This window comes from Elephantulus edwardii, unplaced genomic scaffold, assembly GCF_000299155.1.
Source record: "Elephantulus edwardii isolate Elephantulus edwardi_28Jun2011 unplaced genomic scaffold, EleEdw1.0 scaffold00061, whole genome shotgun sequence".
NCBI classification, from domain to species: Eukaryota; Metazoa; Chordata; class Mammalia; order Macroscelidea; family Macroscelididae; genus Elephantulus; species Elephantulus edwardii.
The window spans coordinates 6,523,880-6,543,409 of NW_006399811.1; the positions used below are offsets into that span (position 1 = coordinate 6,523,880).

The window sequence follows — 19,530 nt, forward strand, 5'->3', positions numbered from 1 at the left end:
TTAAGGTTGCATAGAGAAGTGTACTCGGGGTGGGGGGTGGGGGGAAGGGACGTGGGAATTCTATACTAATGAAGGATTTTTTTTTCTTAAAAAAAAAAGAATATATACTGGTTTCTGGTAGTACAGTTGTTATGGCTGATAACTGCAAGGTCAGCATTTCAAACCCACTACTCATTTCAGGAGAGAAAAATGTGACAGTCTGCTTCTGAAAGGATTTTCAGTCTTGGAAATCATATGGGAAATCTGAAATTTATTCACCAGCACTGAGCTTGGTTTTTATAAGATGTGAATGCTGATATTAAAAAAAGCATTCTCTATCCCAAGGAAAAAAAACTAATTTAGACTGTCAACACCAAAACATATCCTAGTACAGTTATTGAACTTCAAAGATAAAAGAAATAATACTTTAGGGCAAAAAGACCAAGGCTTTCACAATGGGAAAATTATCAAGTTGGTCTGAGATTTCTCTTCACCCTTAATCAGCGCTCAAAGGCAGTAGAATAACACATGCCAAACCTAATCTGTCCAGCTCTCTGTCACAGAGGTGGAAATGCCACAGGGGTGGAAATGCCACAGGGGTGGAAATGCTTTTCTTTAGGGAAAAGAAGGATAGTATTGCCCAGGGAGCTGGAGGACAGTCATAGGGCCTCTTACTACTCACAAAGATGCAGAGACCACAGTGGTGTAGAGGGAGCCAGCTGAGGCATTGTGGGAAGGGTAAGGTCTGTAGAGTCAGACTTGGGCTGATGAGCCTCACTCAGCTTCTCACTCTGCACCATCTTGAGTTACTCTACAACTGTTCACTTCCGTTTCCACATCTGCAAAATAACTCCTACCTCCACAGGTTACAGGAAATAACATACATATGATAGAAGGAGAATCAATGCCTTTGAGCTGTGGTGCTGGAGAAAAGTGTTGAAAATACCATGGACTGCTAGGACAACAAACAGGTTCAACTTGGAGAGGGTGAAGCCATGCTGCTCCTTGGAGACAAGAATTCTGAAGTTCCATCTGACATACTTTGGACATGTTGCAAGGAGTGACCAGTCCTTGGGAGGACTTGGACATCATGCTTGGGAAGATGGTGGGACTGCGCAAGATAAGGAGATCCTGGCTAAGATGGACTGACTCAGTAACTGGGGTAATGGGGGTAGATGAGTCAGAGATGATAAAGTTGGCTCAGGATAGAGCATGGCATATAGCACTATTGTACATAAAGTTGTTATTAGTTGCAAGAGACTCGAAGACACATAACAACATCATGACAAACTCAACTCAAACACACTGCTGCTGAGTCAGGTCCATCTCACGACTGACCCTCCAGCAGGCTTCTAAGCCTGTAAATCACAAGAAGAAATGGATTCTAGAAAATCCTATGGGACTATTCTACTCTGTTACGTTAGGTCACCATGAGTCAGAATCAACTTACTGGTACTCAACAGCAGTATTTCTGGAATGTTAGGGACTGAGTTGTTCCCCACAATTCAAGCCCTAAACCTGTGGATGTCATCCCATTGAGGAATAGGGTTCTTTGTTATGTTAATGAGGTCATGTCAATGTGGGTTGGATCCTAACCTTAATCTAAACTACAAAAAAAAAATAAATAAAATGAATATAAGTAAAAAGGTGAAGATGGGTATCATTTGAAGATTTTCAAGAAACTAAGAAACACTGGGGCTATAAGTTGGAAGAGAAAAACTATACTCCCAGAGCAGACAGAGAGAGCCCTCTGCTGGAGCCATCACCTGGAATTCAGACTTCTAACCTCTAAAAAGGGAGCTCTTGTGATCTTATAATAACAAGTTGTGCTGTCAATCCAATTATACATGGCTATTGACTCTACCAGCTGCTCTGCAGGAGAAAGACAATCTCCTCCCATGCAACTTACAGCCTCTAAAAACCTACTTTGCATCAACTATGACTTGGTTTTGACTCAACAGCATATAACAACACAACAACCTCCTAAAGTGTAAGAAAAGAACTTTCTGTTCTTTAAAGCCATCCACTTGAGGAACGAAGAACGGTTCTTACCGTGGCTGCTTGGGGAATCCTCCCTGACATGAGCTGGAAGAGCGTCTGCAGAGGGTCGTTGAGCGCCAGTGTGCTGGTGAAGCTGCAGAGAGAGGGGACATCAGTGGAAATGTTGAGGAGAGCTTCTCTTTCCCCACTTCCAAAAGACTATGCATGTCTCCCTTTGATATCAGCGGAAGACGAGCTCTTTGCTTTTCCTCGTGACTTCATCACAACCTCATTTGCTGAGAATTATCCGAATCCTCATCGCACCACATACTCCATTGAAGGTCTATTCCTGGGGGGATATTTCTGGGACTTTGGCGCCAATGTCTTGAATCCTGATGAGCAATACTTGTATGACTTTTTCCATCACAGCGCAAACTCATTATCTGAAAGGCCCTTGAGAGCACCAGAGGTTAACCTGGAAGCACTTCACAGTGACCCTCTATGTCCAGACACCCCTGTATTCCTGTTTCATAGTGTGCCTCCTCCTTCCCCTCCCCTCCATCACCACACCCCCCCCCCCCCGTTCTCCGTGTCAGTTTTCTAGCTCATCTCAGGCCTGAGTCTGCAGTGCTTTTACGTAAAAGCGCTAAGTAGACATTTTCCATAACCAAAGAGGCGTGGAACGGGGACCAGAAATTACTCTGCTGATGACAAACCGTGGGATATGCTTAACAAGGATATAATAAGCTCTACAGCTGATTTGAGATTTAAGCACACTCAGTAGGAGATATTTTTCACAATTCACTGGGCCCCATCAAAAATCAATGGCCCAAGGCAAAAATCTGTGGTAAGGAGATGTGTGCTACAACGCAGGGTTGTGGGATGTTCGCTTCCAAAACCTAGAGGAAAATCATCCCTCAAAACGCTATCTTATATTTAATAGCACCCTTGCTTTGGGAATTGAGAGCTCTTATCATAATAAGACTTCAGTGCTCCGCACCATCTCTATTTCTGAACATAATGAAGGGTGCAGCAGTGTTACTTACTAGTCCATAGGAAGACAGGCTTGAGTAACAAAGAGACTCAATCAAGGCCGCCATGAAAAGAAATAATGGCTTCCTAGGAGACGTGACAACCATAAGGCTTACAGCCTAGACTTAAAGTGGAAGCATCTTTTTTTTTAATTTAGGTTGTTTATTTTTCATTTCAATGAACATCTACAGAGATTTTGGGATTCCATTCATTCATTGGAAGCATCTTTTTATCCAATTGTTTGTCCAATAGGATTTATGGCCAAGTTTCCAATACTAGGTGGAGCCTGAAGTACTTACTAGAAGCCCTTTTCCAGCACCCCTGATGAACACACACTTCATTTCCCTTTGATCTTGATTCTTTTTTGTTCTGTATTGTTCCCCATATTCCAAACTGCTGGCTGTGGACCCTCATCTCAGTCCCTGGCCTAGGTATTGTATGCCTTCTCAGCCCTTAGATCTTTGTGAGATTTCTAACCAAGCACACTTCTCCAGGCTCCCTAAGTTTCTCTGACCCACATGGAGACTTACAGATCTGCTTCCCAGTCCTCTAATTCCCCTTCCTCCCATGGCTCACCGCTCTACTACCCATATTTCTACCTCTACAATCACATCCACACTGCAAGACGAATCAAGAGAGAATTACCTCAAATACCCTCAGTTAAAAGGATCTGCCAATGACACTTAAGTGATTACCTCTTTCCTGGCTAATGACATGCACTAGAAGAGCCCCTAAGAACATGGAAACAGCTCAAATGTCCAACCACAATCGAATGGATTGAGAAATTATGGTACATTCACATGATAGAATACTATGCAATAGGTAAGAGAAATTGTTTTGAAACTGAATGCTTAACTTGGGAGGGACTGTAGAGCATTATGCTAAATGAACTAATTTGATCCCATAAGGACAAATACTGAATAAGACTATTATTGTAGAAATACATAACTAGTAAAATGTGTATGAGGCTCTAGAGGGAGAGAGGGGACCAGAGGGGTGAGGATGACAGGGGAGAGGTAATCATAAAGTTGCAGAATCTGATGAGTGAAGGGAAGAAGGTTTTAAGGAAATGGGAAAGATTCAGTGTAAAAAATAATGTATATAAACTTTGTAAGTAAACCAGTATAAAATAAAAAATATTTTTAATAAAAAAGAGAGACTAAAGCATTGTATGTTTTTGTGTGCTGTCAAGTTGGAATCAACCCATGGCTGACCCTCCAGCAAGTTTTCAGAGGCAGTCAATCAGTCAACTGCATGGGAAGAAATTGTCCATCCTTCTCCCACAGAACAGCTAGTGGATTTGAACCAGGTTTGGGGATTTCAGGGCAGTTTCTTACAACTAAGCCATCAGAACTCCCTAAAACAATGTACAGACCTATTTTTAAAATGTTTTAAACTTCAATCCTGGAAAGAATTATTAAAATATTCAGTTCTATTTAGCAGGAGGAAGGACATGTAGAAGAGGATGGCTGCATTCATCTCAGAAAAGAGAAATTGAGATGGCTCTGCAATATGGGGTATCTGAGGGCTACTTTCACTTCTTCCCATTATCACCCCCACCTTTGTTAGGGACTTCTCCTGTGGGTACCTTTGCATAGGCCCTGACTCACCCACTCATGACCCAGCTGTAGGTTCTTGGGTCCATCTTGCTGGCCAGGAACAAAGCGTGGCCCCACAAGTGATTCTTCATGGCCCATTCCAAGGCTTCCTAGAAACCAAACACATCACACTCAAACCTAGATACTGACTGGCACAGTATTTCCCTCACGTTATTCCCTTCTCCAACTTTCACCTTGTCACAATTCATTATTTCATTGTTGTTGTTGCTGTTAGATGCCTTCAAGTCAACTATGACTTGTAGTGTCAACTCTATGAAAAATGGATGTGAACCTTATCCTATCCTGCTTCCCAATATCTGCTTTATTCAAGTCCATCATTACAGACCATCTTGTTGAGGGTCTTCCTCTCTTTAGCTAACTCTCTGCTTTTCTTATCATGCTCAGCCCCTCCTGACAACATGCCCATCCAAAGTATGTGAGAGAAAGGCCGTTCCTGGCAACAGGCCCACAGTATGTGAGAGGAAGTTCCACTATACTTGCCTCTGAGGAGCACCCTAGCTAGATGCTTGTATGATGTGTGTTATTTCATTAGCTTCCAATGAAATATGATTGTGACTAACCTTGCCACTTTAACAAAAATCAGAAAAAATTATTATGAACTTAAGGTGAGAAATAAAACCAAAGAAAACAGTTCCAGGGATTGACTCCTCAAGATATTGAATATACCGTGGACTGCTAAGAAAACGAACAGGTTCGTCCTGGAGAGGGTGAAGTCAGGCTGCTCCTTGGAGGCAAGGATTCTGAAGCTTTGTTTAACATACTTTGGACATGTTGTAAGGAGGGACCAGTCCTTGGAGAAGGACAACATGCTTGGGAGGGTGGAGGGACAGCACAAGAGAGGAAGATCCTCGAAGAGAGGGATTGATTCTGCCACTGGGATAATGGGGATAGATGTGTCGGAGGCAGTAAGAATGGCAAGGGATAGAGTAGGGTTTAGGGCTGTTGTACACAGTGTCTCAATGAGTCTGAGACTCATTGACTTGACGGCACATAACAACAACAACAATATTAAAAGAACAATTTCTTTTTTAATACCTGTAGCAGAAGTTGCTAGTTGTGCACCAAAATCTCTTGTTCTCCCACGTAAACACCTGAACTACATTTTCCTACCTGCCTTTCATGTAAGCAAGGCTAAATTGGAGGCAATGGAATGGAGTGGAAGTGATGCATGCTTCTTACAGGGAGAGCCCATCAAACTACCCACATGCTCCATCTACTGACTAGAATGGACACAAATGCAGAGTAAAAACGATCAGCATGATGGAAAACTACCCAGCACACGTACACATGATTTTAAAAAAACCAAACTATTTACATTTAATCTTATATTTGTTGTTGTTGGGTTGGTCCCCAGATCATTGACCATTCATGTAAAGGAACAAAGCAATTGTTTGCAGATGCCACCATCATGATTTATAGTGTTTTCCTTGGTTGATTTTCTAGATTTTTCGTCCTAGACCATTTTAATCTGAAAGCTCTTCTACAGCCTGTTCACATCATACCAACACGCAGCCTCTATTGATAAATAGGTGGTGGCTACATATGAGGCATCTTCTTGTCCTGTTGTTCTTGCTGTGTTGGAACTGACCCACAATTGAACCTGCAGTGAGTATTCAGAGACATCTCATGATGCAGGAGGAGCCTCTTTCTCCTGTGGAGCATCTGCTAGACTCAAACTATACATCTTTGAGTTGGTAGCACAATTCCTCATCGCTAAACCAACACACAGTGGCTAGGAATGAAACCCAAGTCTCCCACTAGGTAACCTGGGGCAATCTTTACTTCTACCGCTAAACCATTAATGTCTTCATGCCAAGGCAACATACAAGGAGCTCTGGTGATGTAGCTCACAGGCAATTGTGCCATTAACCCAAAGGCCATGCTTCTCTGGAGGTTCGAATCTACCAGTGGCTTCAAGGAAGAAAGATGAGTAATCTCCTGTGTTATTTACTGCCTCTGAAAATTCACCAGAGAGTCAGCTGTAACTCAGTTCTGATTCCACAGTACACAACAACAAAACAGGGCTTGGTTGAAATTGTTGTTGGCTGGAACCCTCCCCAACCCAGCACCATCTTCACAATCTCTGCTCTGCTTGGGCCCATGTTTGCAGCCACTGTATCAATCTATCTTATGGACGGTTTTTCTCTGTTCCACTGGCTCTCTACTTTATACTAAATGTGATGCCTTTCTCCAGGGATCCACTAATTTACTAAAATATCTACCTCCCCAAAAATATTGAGAACTTTTTTCAAGGCCTACCAGTCTCACACACTGCCAGAAATAAGATCCAGTCAAATATTAACAACATTATATGGTATCTTTATATTCCATCCCATTAATCACTCTGTGCAGTGTTCTGTTAATTTCCAGCTTACCTTTGGGTTAAGTATTGAAAATCAGGGTGAGGTTAAGTATTGAAAAGCAGGGTGATGGAGTGGTTAGAAATACAGTCTTTGCCCTCAGACCTCCTGGATATTGAGCTCTGTCTCTAACTAACCCTTACTAACTTTCTTTATCTGTGAATAAGTAAAGCAAGAATAGGATTTGCCTTACTTCAGAATAGAAACTTACAGGACACTTATGTAAAGAATAAGTAAGACGATACATGTAAAGTCTTGAGCAAGTATTTGGTAAGTAAAAAACATTTAACAAATATTCACATCTGTTGTCATTGCTGTTGTTATTGTCATCAATTTTTTTTCTCTTTCAAAATAGTTGGGGGAAAGCACAAGAAGAAAATATCTAGATGTTCAGAAAGAGAGAGATTGGGTACCTAGGATATGGAAAGTTTTATGAATGCCATTTATATTTGACTTTTTAATTATGTGACTATACTAAAATATTTTTAACCTCCTACCCCCAGGAAGATGGATTGACACAGTGACTGCAAGAATAGACTAACGTATATCAGAAACGGTGAAGAAGGGCAGGCTAGGGCACGGTTCAGAACTGTGGTTTATAGGTCACCATATATTGTAGTCAATCTGATAGCACCTAGCAACAATATGACTTTTGCAAAATGTGAGTTCAACTTCTAAATTAAATATCACTCCTTATTTGTTGAATTAAACCATTCAATATTGGCATGGCAGGCATATCTTAGATACGATCAGACTATCATTTGTAAATTACCTTCAGGATATATGCAAACTTCCTGGTATATTTATGAACAACCTTTTGAAACAGCATGCACTTTTCTAAACCTACTATAAAGCTACAGCAATCAAAACGTGCTATGATATTAGCGTAAAGGCTGACCATAAGTGGAATAAATGTCATAAAAACAGATAAATGGAATAGAATTGAGAGTCTGAAAACAAGGCCATGAATCTATGGTCAATTGATTTGAACACAAAGATGCCAAAATTATTCAATGGGGAAGGAATACTATATCCAAAAAATTATGCTAGGACACTAGGATAGCTGCATGTAAAAGAAGGAAGTTAGATCCTTACTTCACACAATACACAAAAATTAATTCAAAATGGATCAAAGACTCTTAAATAATTTAAGAGTTAAAAGGATAAAGAAAATATCAAGACAAAATTTCATGGCCTTGGGTTTGACAACAGCTTCTTGATATGATCCCCAAAACAAAAGCACCCAAAGAAAAAAGGTCATCAAAATTTAAAAAAAATTAAAAGATATAGTATTCAGAGCATATAGCACATTTGTATAACTCATCAAAATAAAGACAAATCAAACCCAGTGCCCTCAAGTAAATTTTGAGCCCAGCGACCCTCCAATGGATTTTCAAGGCTGTGAATCTCTTGGGGAAGAGATTATACATATTTCTCCTACAAAAGGGCTGGTGAATTTGAACCATTAACCTTTCACTTATCAACCCAACATATTACTCATTATGCCACTGGCAAATAGCCCAAATTCAAAAGGGACAGAAAACCTGAACAGATATTTCTCTAAGGAAGGTATATAAATGTCTGAGCCAATGTGCATGTAGTAATTATCACTAGTCATTAAAGAAATGTAAATCAAAACTACAATAAAAAAACAAGGTAATGATGGGTAAGGTCCAACGGTGATTGATTTTAAGAAACGTGATGTATGAAAATGATTATATGAAACACAGTATGAATTAATAATAGTGTGAAATGCAAAGTATGTAAACTTTGTAAGCAAACCAATAAAAACGAAAACAAAACAACAACCCTACAGTAAGGTATCAAATAAAAATGCCACAAATGCATGACTTCAGCAAACAGAAATTCATTTTCTCACAGTTTAAGAACCTAGAAGTCCCTAGCCCTGGGTGCTCTAGTGGAAGGCTCTGGAGAAATGTACTTGCTTCTTCTGATCTTCTGATCTTCTGCTCTTGAACAATTTTCATGTGACTTGGCATATCTCTTCCCCTCTCATTCCTTCCACTTGATTATTTAATACCTTCTATATTTTAAGAGAGATTAATCAAGACACATCCCACCCTAATCCTATCTAATTCATATATAGGCAACTCATTCCCAAATGGAACTATAGATGGAGGTTAAGATTAAGGGACACAATTCAATTCATAGCAAGACTCCAAAGATCTGGAAATAGATATTCAACAAAAACTCGTACACAAAAGTTCATGGTAGCTGTATTCACCACAGCCACAAGATGAAAACAACCTGAATGCTCAGCAACAGAATAATGGATAAATGCAATGGAATATTTACTCTGTCATAAAAAAGGAATGAAGTGCTGATACACACTACCACTTAAGTTAAGCATGAAATCATTATGCTAACTGAAAGAATCTAGTTACAGAAGCCACATTATATAATTCCATCATATGAACCCGTAAAAATGAGAAAATCCACACAGACAGAAAGATTAGTGGGTGCCATGATCTAGGTAGATAAGAATATGGAATGGCTGCTTAGTGGGTTGGGGTTTTAGTTGGAGTAAAGAATAGTTCTGAAACTAGGCAGTGTTGATGACTTCACATAAGAGTATCCTTAATGTTAGGGAGCTCTGGTGGCCTAGTGACAGGAAGCTGCACTGCAATTCCAGAGGTGTGCAGTTTGAATCCACTGAATGCTCTGCTGGATAAGGAGGGGTAGTCTCCTCCTGTACCAGTCAAATCTGATTTGGCAGTACATATACAAAAAAATAATACAATTTTTTTAAAAAAGAATATCCTTCATGTCACTGACTGTTACCATCTTAACTCACTAAATTCACTTCTGCTAATCTTTCTTAAAGAAATAATAAAAAGATCAGCCAAAGACTTAGAGCAAATGTTCAAATGACATGATTTATAATGGGTGACAAAATTGCAAATGGCCTAATATTCAACAATAGCAGATTTATTAAATAAAATATGATGCATTCACATAGTGAAATATTGTCCAGTTATTATTTTTAAGTGGTGTTTTAAAGGATGTTTAATGCCACAGGGATATTTTACTATATAATGTTAAGTGAGGAAAGGAGAAATTTTTAAAAAAATATATTTAATATATGTAATTCAATATGCACATAAAGATAAATGTGTGTTATTAGAAAGAAATGCTAATAGCAGATATCAAAATATCAACAGCACTCTGAAATAATTGCTGTAAGATAATCTTTCCATCTTAAACCAAAAATATCTCTGAAGTAGTCTTAAAACCAAGCTATAGTTTAGCTTAACTAGTAAAAAAATGTCTATCTTCATTCATATGACTAACAGACAGAAGAAGAAATGTTCAGAGTCACTGACAATGACAGAGATTCACATCAAACCACAGTGAGGTACCATCTTACCTCAGTACAATGGCAAAGTTTAATAGGACATCAAGCAGTCAGTGTTGGAGAGCAAGTGGGGCAACTGAAACTCTCATAGACTGTTGATGGGATTGTAAAATAATACAGCCACTCTGGAAGGCAGTTTGGTGTTTCCACAAAAACTGAACACAGAAATTTCATATGACCCAACTATTCTACAGCTACGAAGATACCCCAAGAAAATTAGAACTGAGCAACAAACAGATATTTTGTGCACCAAATTGTTCATAGTAACGTTTTTCACAATTCCAAGGACATGGAAACAGCCCAAATGTCCTATCACAATCAAATGGATTGAGAAATCGTGGTACATTCGCATGATTGAATACTACCCAGCACTCAGGAGCAATGATTTTTAAAAAAATACTACATAGCTTAGGAGAGAGACTGGAGAACATTATGCTGAGTGAACTAACTCAGTTTCATAAAGACAAATACTGCACAAGGCTGTTATTGTGAAAATAGAAGGATAACTGGTAAAATGTGTATAGAGGTCCAAGGGGGGGATGGAGCAAGAGCAGACGTGTGAGGGTGGGCAGGGCTGCTCAATTTGATGGGTGGAGAGAGGGAGTAAAGTAAATGGGAAAGATCCAGCATGGACTTGAATGTGTAATGGTGTTTATAATTCAATAGGGATTAATTTTCTAAACTACAGTGTATGAGAATGATTGTATAAAACATAATAGGAATGAAGGAAAGTGTGAACCACAATGTATAGGAATTTTGTACGCAAACCAATAAAAAAGAAAAATTTAATGATGATTAATTTTATGAAACAATGTATGGCAATGTATGAAACACAGTGTGAATGAAGAATAATGTGAAACATAATGTATATAAACTTTGTAAGCAAACCATTTTGAAAAATAATGTAAAATATACATAAATAAAAATAAAGAATGTCTGTCTTGTGCATAAGCTTTTTTAAAAAACTATCTTTATTAGATCAAAGTGACAGGAACAAGGCAAAGTACCAGATAGGATCCTTACATGGCAGTAAATTTATGCTAATGAAGGAGGGACAACTCAGAGAAAGAGGGTGAGAATAGTTGCAAACTCAGAATACCTGCAAAATCAGTGTCACTGAAGTGTATATGTAGAAACTGAAAATTGAAAGAGGAGCTCTGGTGGCCTAATCTGAAGGAAGCTGCACAGCGATGCTGAGGGAGAAAGATGAGCAATTTCCTCTCCAATGATTTGGAGCCTCTGAAAGCCCGCTGGAGGGTCAACTACAAGTCATCTCTGACTTGACAGCAATGAGAGAGAGATTCTTAACAACAAAATATGAATTTGAAAAATTAAAAATTGCTAACAATGGTTCTCTTTTAATGGTAGGGCTATTGTTGTTGTGTGCCTTCCCGTTGGAACTCACCCATAGTGGACCCTCTAGAGGGTTTCCAGACAAAGTTAACTGTCATAGGAGATTCTCCCAAGGAGCAAATGCTAGATTCAAACCACATATCTTTGGAATTTCAGTGCAGTTTCTTATAGTTAGGCTACCAGAGCTGCCTGATAGGGCTATTAGTGTTTTTATTTTCTCCTCTGTATCTTTGTGAATGTCCCAAGTTCTCTAGAAAGAGTGCTTGTTACTCATAAAATTGGAGGAGGCATGGATAGAGGAAAGTTGTGGTGTGTGATTGCTTTTCTGAAAGTATAGGAAAGCATGAGATTGGGGTATACTTACCTTCTTTCTTCCATAGTAGAGCAATTTGGTGAATTTCTCCACAACCTGTGCAGGTGTCTCCACACTTGGGGGCATCTCCCCAGTGAGCAGGTTCGGGGTCCCTGAGCTCATCACTGGCCAGTCCTCGTCTGACAGGTTGATGAGATTGGCCACAGGGGGCTGCCTCTCATACTTCTCCAGCTTCTTGCAGTCCTGCATCAGCAGCTCAGCTATGTCAGACCCCACCATGGACTGCAAGGCAAAGAGGGTCACTCTAGTGGGAGAATCCTCTGAGGTCTCTTGTTAGCAGCCTAGGCTGGAGAAGTAAAACACTGTTGTTGTCACATGCCATCAAGTCACCTGTGACTCATTGCAATCCTATGCACAATAGCTCTGAATGCAGTCCTATCCTGAGCCCTCCATTATCCCAGTTACTATGTCAATCCATCTTATCCAAGGTCTTCCCTCTTGTGCTGTCCCTCAACCTTTCCAAGCATGATGTCCTTCTGCAGGGACTGGTCCCTCCTGGCCACATACCTGAAGTATGTGAGACAGAGCTTCAAAATCCTTACCTCTAAGGAGAAACTTGGTTTCACCCTTTCCAGAACAAACCTGTTCTCTTGGCAGTCCATGGAATGTCCAACATTCTTGCCCAGCACCACAACTCAAAGGCACTGACTCTTCATCTGTCATCCTTAGTCATTGTTCAACTCTCTAATGTATAACAAGTAATTGAGAAGACTATGGCCTGGATCAGGCACACCTTAGTCTCCAGATTGACATCGTTGCTTATCATTGCTTTTCAGAACTCTGTAGAGGTCCCTGACAGCATATTTTCCCAATGAAATTAATATTTTTATTTCCTGAGTACTGGTGCCAAGAGTGTTGATTGTGGAAGCAAGCAAGCTGAAATTGTTAACTATCTCAATCTCCTCTTCATCTATCATGATGCTGCCAATTTGTCCAGTGGAGAGAATCATTGTCTTATTGATGTTGAGCTTCGATCCATATTGAAGACTGCTGTCCTTGACCTTCTGCAGCAAATGCTTGAGGTCCTCCTCAGTTTTGCAAGGAAAGTTGTATCATGTACATAAGGTAGATTGTTGATGAGTCTTCCTCCAATCCTGATGCAACATTCCTCCTCATAGAGCCCAGCCTCCCCGATGATCTGTTCTGCATGTAGATTGAAAAGGTATAGGTACAGGACATATCACTGACCCACTCCTTTCCCGATTTTTAATCACATAGTCTTTCCTTGCACTATTCTGAGGATTACTTCCTGGACCTTTTCTTCAATCTCTGTATTTCAAAATTCAGCATCACTATCAAAAGTTATCTTCACTCTGTCAGAAGATATAAAGTTTGCCAGAAATGTCTGCAATATAATAGGTATGTTACCTAGTTTCTGTAATAACCCAGGAACTGAGCAATACTCCTCAGTCAGGGGAAAGGTTCACATTAGCAAACTGGTATCAGCATTTGGGTAATTTTTTTCCTTGAGGCAATTGTCCATTTCTTTAAAAATTGTATTTATAATTATGCCATAAGCCTATTCTTTATTCATCTCAAAAAGTTTTACATTTTAGTCCAGCTATGGTTATTGTTGATATGTGCCATAAATTGGAACCAACTCAGAGCTGATCCTCCAGCTGGGTTTCAGAAGCTGAAAATCACACAGAAAGGGGTAGCTCTTCTTTCTTCCATGGAGCAGCTGATGAATTTGAACCATCTGCTTTTGGATCGGCAGCCCAGCTCCTTACCACTAGGCCACCAGCACTTCCTTAGTCTATGCCTACACCACTCCAAACATGTCCCATCTCACCTACGTCAGCCCCGTCTACACCTGTCTACCCCATCAGAGCAGTAATACTGACCCCATTCTGTCGACAAAGGAGAACCAGCAGCTGCCAAAGTAGGGCTGAGTCCCTGCTCCTCGGTGTTTCTGATTTGCGACTCCGGGCTGCTTTCTGCTGACAAAATGTCATAATATTCACCTTGTGCACATCATCCCTGTGGGAGATTTCAGAGAGAAGAGAGTGAGCAGGCAGGCACTTTCCCGTAGCCTCGTGTGAGGGCCACTGGTCCTGACAACCTCAAGGCTTCAGTGAGAAGTCTATAAAGCAGGACAGGACTGCATAGATTCACTCCTACATCCTTCCATTCTGAGGATGAGGAAACTGAGGCCCAGAGACCTGAAGTGACCACGTGGCAGACAGAGAAGAGAGCAGACTTGGCATCCCACTGCCTTGGGTTTAAATCTGGTTCTGGTATTATTCACTTTAGAGAAGTTACCAACTTCCCCTAAGCCTTCATTCTTTTCTCCCCTAGAATTAATATAATCCAAAAAACTTACTTCCATATGAAAAAGTATTAGAAAATTATAAGTAGGCATTTTAACTTGCTCAAGATCATTCAATAAAATAAAAACTTAAGTTGGAACCAGTACTTTAGTGTTCTAGTACTTGGTCGTCTCAAAACTTTTTGCTGTGGAGTTGGAATCAACTCACAGCTAACTCTCCAGTGGGTTCTCAGAGGCTGTAAATCACATGGGGGAAGATGGTCCACCATCCCCCAGGGAGCAGCTGGTGGATTTGAACTGCTAGAAAGGCACTGCCTTTGAGTTAAGAGCTCAACTCCTTACAGACTAGGCTACCTGAGCTCCCTAATTTGGTGACCTACTCTATATCTAATCTCCAAAATAAATAATGACAACAATTATCTTTTGGTCAAAGGGCTTTCAAAATACTATATGAGGATATTATTGGAGGAGTAGCTTCAGAATAATATTTTACACAATGTTGTTTTTGTTGTCGTTATGTGCTGTCGAGTTGCTTGTGACTCACAGTGACCCTTTGTACAATAGCCCTAAACCCTGTTCTATCCTGTGCCAATCGCACTGTCTCTGACACTCCCATCCCAATTATCCCAGTCACTGAATCAACCCACCTCATAGAGGGCCTTCCCCTCCTGCGCCGTCCCTCCACCCTACCAAGCATGATGTTCCTCTCCAAGGACCGGTCTCTCCTTACAACATGTCCAAAGTATGTTAGACGAAGCCCCAGAATCCTTGCCTCCAAGGAGCCACCTGGTTTAACCCTTTCCAAAATGAATCTGTTTTCCTAGCAGTCCATGGTACTCTCAATACTCTTCTCCAGCAACACAGCTCAAAGGCATCAATTCTTCTTCTGTCCTTCTTGGTCACTGTCTAACTCACTGATGCATAACAAGTGATTGCAAAGATCATGGCCTGTAGCCTGTGAAATTCTCAGCATCTCTGACATGAGAGAGAAAAGGATTCAGGATGATATTTTCTTGCATCTTGATGAGGGTCACGTATAGAACTTTTGATTGTGGTGGTTTTGGGGTTTGTTTTTTGTTGTTGTTTTTGTTGTTGTTGTTGTTGTTGTTGTTTTAATCCACAAGCAGAGGTCAGCTGATATGACTTGCCAGAATTATCTAACATTGAGCTATAGACTGGGGGTCTTGGTTTATAGTGAACCGGCATTTGGTGGGCATGCCTGTATTTTAAAAAGTGGTAGAGCCATTGGGCTTGCGGCTCTCAGGCCTAGTGTTACTTGATTTGGAGATGAACGTTCTTTTAAGACAGCACTGGTCTGTCTATTTGCTGGACTGAAGTAACTTGGAGTTGCTGTAATGCTGAACACTGTGTCACTGGTGTGTCAAATGCCATAAAAGTTACCATCATGGACTTTCAGACAGATTCAGGTTTGTAAATAGAAGTGACTTCTACTTTCTAAACCATAATGCCTCTGGAAACTCTATGAACATAGAGAAATGATAATAGTTATAGAACCAGGTTCTAGATACATCGCTATACGTTGTACTTGACGACACTTAACAACAATAACAATAATGGGTCGGTAGACATTGTAATTAACTAACTGTACTAATAAATTGTAATTAATGTATAAAACAAATGTATATAAGTGATTGAATGAAAAAATTAATGTCATTTGTAGACATTTTTTTTCATGATAAAGAAGCAGTTCTAGCTCAGACCTGAAGAGGGCAGACTTGTACATTGTTCAGCAACTCCAAGGCTTAAATTGACAGTGTTATCTCTCCAGATCAAGACCACAGCTCTAGGAATTTTTTCACTGTAATCTCCTGGTCTGTGATTTCTCAGGCTGTGCTCTGCTTCTCTACTAATATCTACTCATCACATTGAACGCCAGAGTTTTCTGCAAAATGGAACTGATCTTAGATCATTTTTTAAACTTTATGTTAAATTTTCTTCTATTATACAATCACTTGTCACAATGGCTCCGGCCACATTTGACTCCATACTGAAGCACAGAGAATTCTACAAGGAGGCCAAGAACAAATCTCCCAAAATCTGATCTGGGCACAGCAATTTTCTAGCTTCTAAAAGCCCCTTCTTAGAAGCTCTGGTGGGAACACACCTTATCAGGGGTCCTGAGAAAGTTCTCATCTCCTCTTGTTCCTCAGAGTCACCAAGAATAACCTAGAACAACAATAAAATTTTTAAACAAATCAAATTTGATCTTCAATACCACGTCACCCTACTGCCCTTTCAGTCAAGTCCAGTGTCAGAATCCAGGGTCCTGGTTGTAAGATGCGGCCATTACCTTGTAGAGGAAGCACGCTGACCATAAAAAGTCATCTTGTTGCTGAAGATGACCTATTATCACCTTAGGGAAAATGAAACTCCCAGCATGACTGCTTCCCAGAAAGAATTACCCTCAGTTTCTGAACTCCTCAACCTTGGGAATATATGGCCAAGTTTCTCACCAAAGTGCCCCATTCTTGGAGATGCCTGGGAAAGGATATATATTAAGGGAGGTGGAGAGCAGAATACTGGCATTCCAAGGAAACAGAGTCCGGTTTACCTCCATGCTGTGCAGCTCAATAAGCATCATTTGCCCACTCGGGGGAGCCCTGAGGCCCACACACACCAGCTGAGCTCCAGGTCCAAAACTTACAGGCACGTGAGGGACATAGAACTTCATAGGGGCCTTGGGACCAGCTCCAGAGGCATCCTCTGACCAACAAACACAAATGAACACTGTTAGCGTGACTGTCACTACTTCTCTAATTTAGAAACATGTTTCCATCTTAAGTTACACCTAAGACAAAGACAAGATTCCAACATGACTACAGAAAGTTCATACTCCAAGTCAGAGTGAAGGTTCCAAGAATACATTAGAATCTAGAGCAAAAACTTGGTGATTTGGCCTAAACGATAACCCTCAAGATTTCCCCTCTAAACTAAGGTGGGAGATCTGACTCTCGTGGTCCCTATACTGTTAGAGACATTTTCTACACCCAGGTCAGGCAATTGTGGGTCTTGTGTTCTGCCTTTGTTTCACCTAGAAATGATGCCATGCTTGGTAAGGCACAGGGTTAGCACAAGAAAGGAAGATCCTTAATTTGATGGACACAATGGCTAAAAAGTGGACTCAAACAGCAGCTATGGTAAAGACAGAGCAAGATCAGGCAACATTTGGTTCAGTTGTACATCAGGTTGCTATGATTTGGAATTGACTTGAAAGCACTTAACAACTCTAGTTTACATTTTCTTTGTCCATCACTTAAAAGCCCTCCTCCTTGGAGTGCCTCCTCCACAGCTTGATGATGGTTAAGGGGAGTGTTCCCCTCCAAGAATCACTTATGGTGCAATCTCCAGTACAAGGAAAATATGAGAAATGGAGCCACCCCACTGGCCGCTTGGCCAAAGAGACTACAGAAGCAAAAGAGCATGCCATAGTCTGTTCTCGGAAATACAGCCCAAGGGTGATTTTCCAAGGGACTTGCCAGCCAATCCTTTCTTCATTAGGTTTAACCAAATCCTTGCTCACTTAGTACCCACCAGCCTGCGCTGGACTCCAAGCTGCTGCCATCACAGGATCAGAGGCCTCAGTCATGTACTGGCTGAGCTCATAGCTGCTGGAGCTGAGACCAGACTCGTGCTGCTGGAGCAGGTTGGACTCACTGGTCAACGACGACTGAAGGGAAAAAACAAAAAGACAAGGGAAGTGTCAGAAGCTGCGTCGGAGAGCTGGTCCTCACGTGTGGTCTCTTCAAAGACACAAAACTCACAGTTTCAAAAAAATGCGGTGGAAAGCGATGTGTTGAAAGAAGGCATAATTCAACTGGCAAGAATTACACTGAGGAGCGTATTATAGGCTTTTGGAAAGAGTGCATATCCCAGGGTCAAGAGGCCTGAATTCACATCTCAGTTTTGTTACCATCCAGGGCTGTAAACTGAGCTCAATAACTTTATCTGTAACATATATCCTCAAACACGCCCTTTATTGACGTTAACTGCCAACTGAGTGAGTCAGCCCCCAGCTCACGTGATCTGAGGGCCAGCAAATCAAAACACTGCCCGCTCTGCATAACACATCAAAAATGCTGCCCAGTCTTCACGATCAGGTGTAGGTCACCACTGTGATCCAAAGGGATTCTTCATTGGCTGATTTTTGGAAGTAGATCCCAGGCCTTTCTTCCTGGTCTATTTCAGTCTCAAAATGCCACTCACTGAAACCTGTTCAGCCTAATAGCAATGTACGCACTTCCACAGACAGTCGGGGCTGGCTGTGTAAAATGTGCATCAATCAGGAATTAAACCCAAGTGTCCCACATGGAAGGTGAGAATTCCACCATCGAACTACCAACGCCCCTTCACCTGCCCCACACACCTCAAGTATTTACTCATGTGCTCATGAAGCAACCAGTATCTGGGCGTCGACAGTTTCAGGCATTGTGTCTTACCCTAGGGACCATGGTAGGCAAGGAAATACGGTCCCTGTCCTTAGGAACTTGCACTCTAGGTGCCTCCAGGTAAAACAATGGAGGCAAGAGCTCTTTGTACGCTGCAAAGTAGTCTCAACACAACCAAGTTCTGTGTTCCTATTATTATGTTGTTTCTATTCATCACTACAGTATATTCTAGGCACTAGATACGTGGCAGCAACTGCCCTCAAAAAATCTTAACAATGTACTCAAAGGGACAAAATTAATACTATTAATAAACTAATGCAAGTAACAAAGACTACGATCTCACTCATCTCTTTTGCAACTTTGAAACTTTCCAATAAATCTAAAATTTCTCTAAACTGATACCTTTATTAAAAGCATTGTTTTGTAGCCCAGCAGGTACACACATTAAGAACATCAAGGAAGAAGAGAAGAATAAAAAATAGTTTCAAGTTCTGCTTTCTGATCCAAATGAAAAGATTCTAATAACTTCCAACTTCTTTAGTAGAATAAATTGCTAGTCCACTTGGGGTTTCAGAGAAAGACTCAAGCCCCAATTTTTTGGCTGCAGCTTCTTCTCAACTATCTCAAAACCTCAGCTGGAGTCAGAAAATCAAAAGGGTCGAATTCGCTCAGCATTTCTTAAGCTCAAGGAACTGAAGAACAAATTCAAACCTCAAGTTGCTATAATCAAGGATGCTTTTGGCAGAATGTTAAATGATCCAGGAAGTATTAAAAGAAGATGGA

At 40.8% G+C, this 19,530-nt stretch overlaps 1 protein-coding gene across 1 annotated transcript in view; it reads right to left on the bottom strand.

Moving 5' to 3' along the window:
- SEC16B (SEC16 homolog B (S. cerevisiae)) overlaps positions 1-19,530 on the bottom strand; it is a 71,423-nt gene that overhangs the window by 38,538 nt on the left and 13,355 nt on the right. Inside the window, exons 5-11 of the mRNA XM_006887715.1 lie at positions 17,894-18,029; positions 16,914-17,065; positions 16,467-16,528; positions 13,917-14,052; positions 12,064-12,294; positions 4,602-4,699; positions 2,032-2,113 (exon numbers count right to left, since the gene is read on the bottom strand). Coding sequence (XP_006887777.1) covers positions 2,032-2,113; positions 4,602-4,699; positions 12,064-12,294; positions 13,917-14,052; positions 16,467-16,528; positions 16,914-17,065; positions 17,894-18,029 — 897 coding nt within the window. The remainder of the gene's footprint in view (positions 1-2,031; positions 2,114-4,601; positions 4,700-12,063; positions 12,295-13,916; positions 14,053-16,466; positions 16,529-16,913; positions 17,066-17,893; positions 18,030-19,530) is intronic.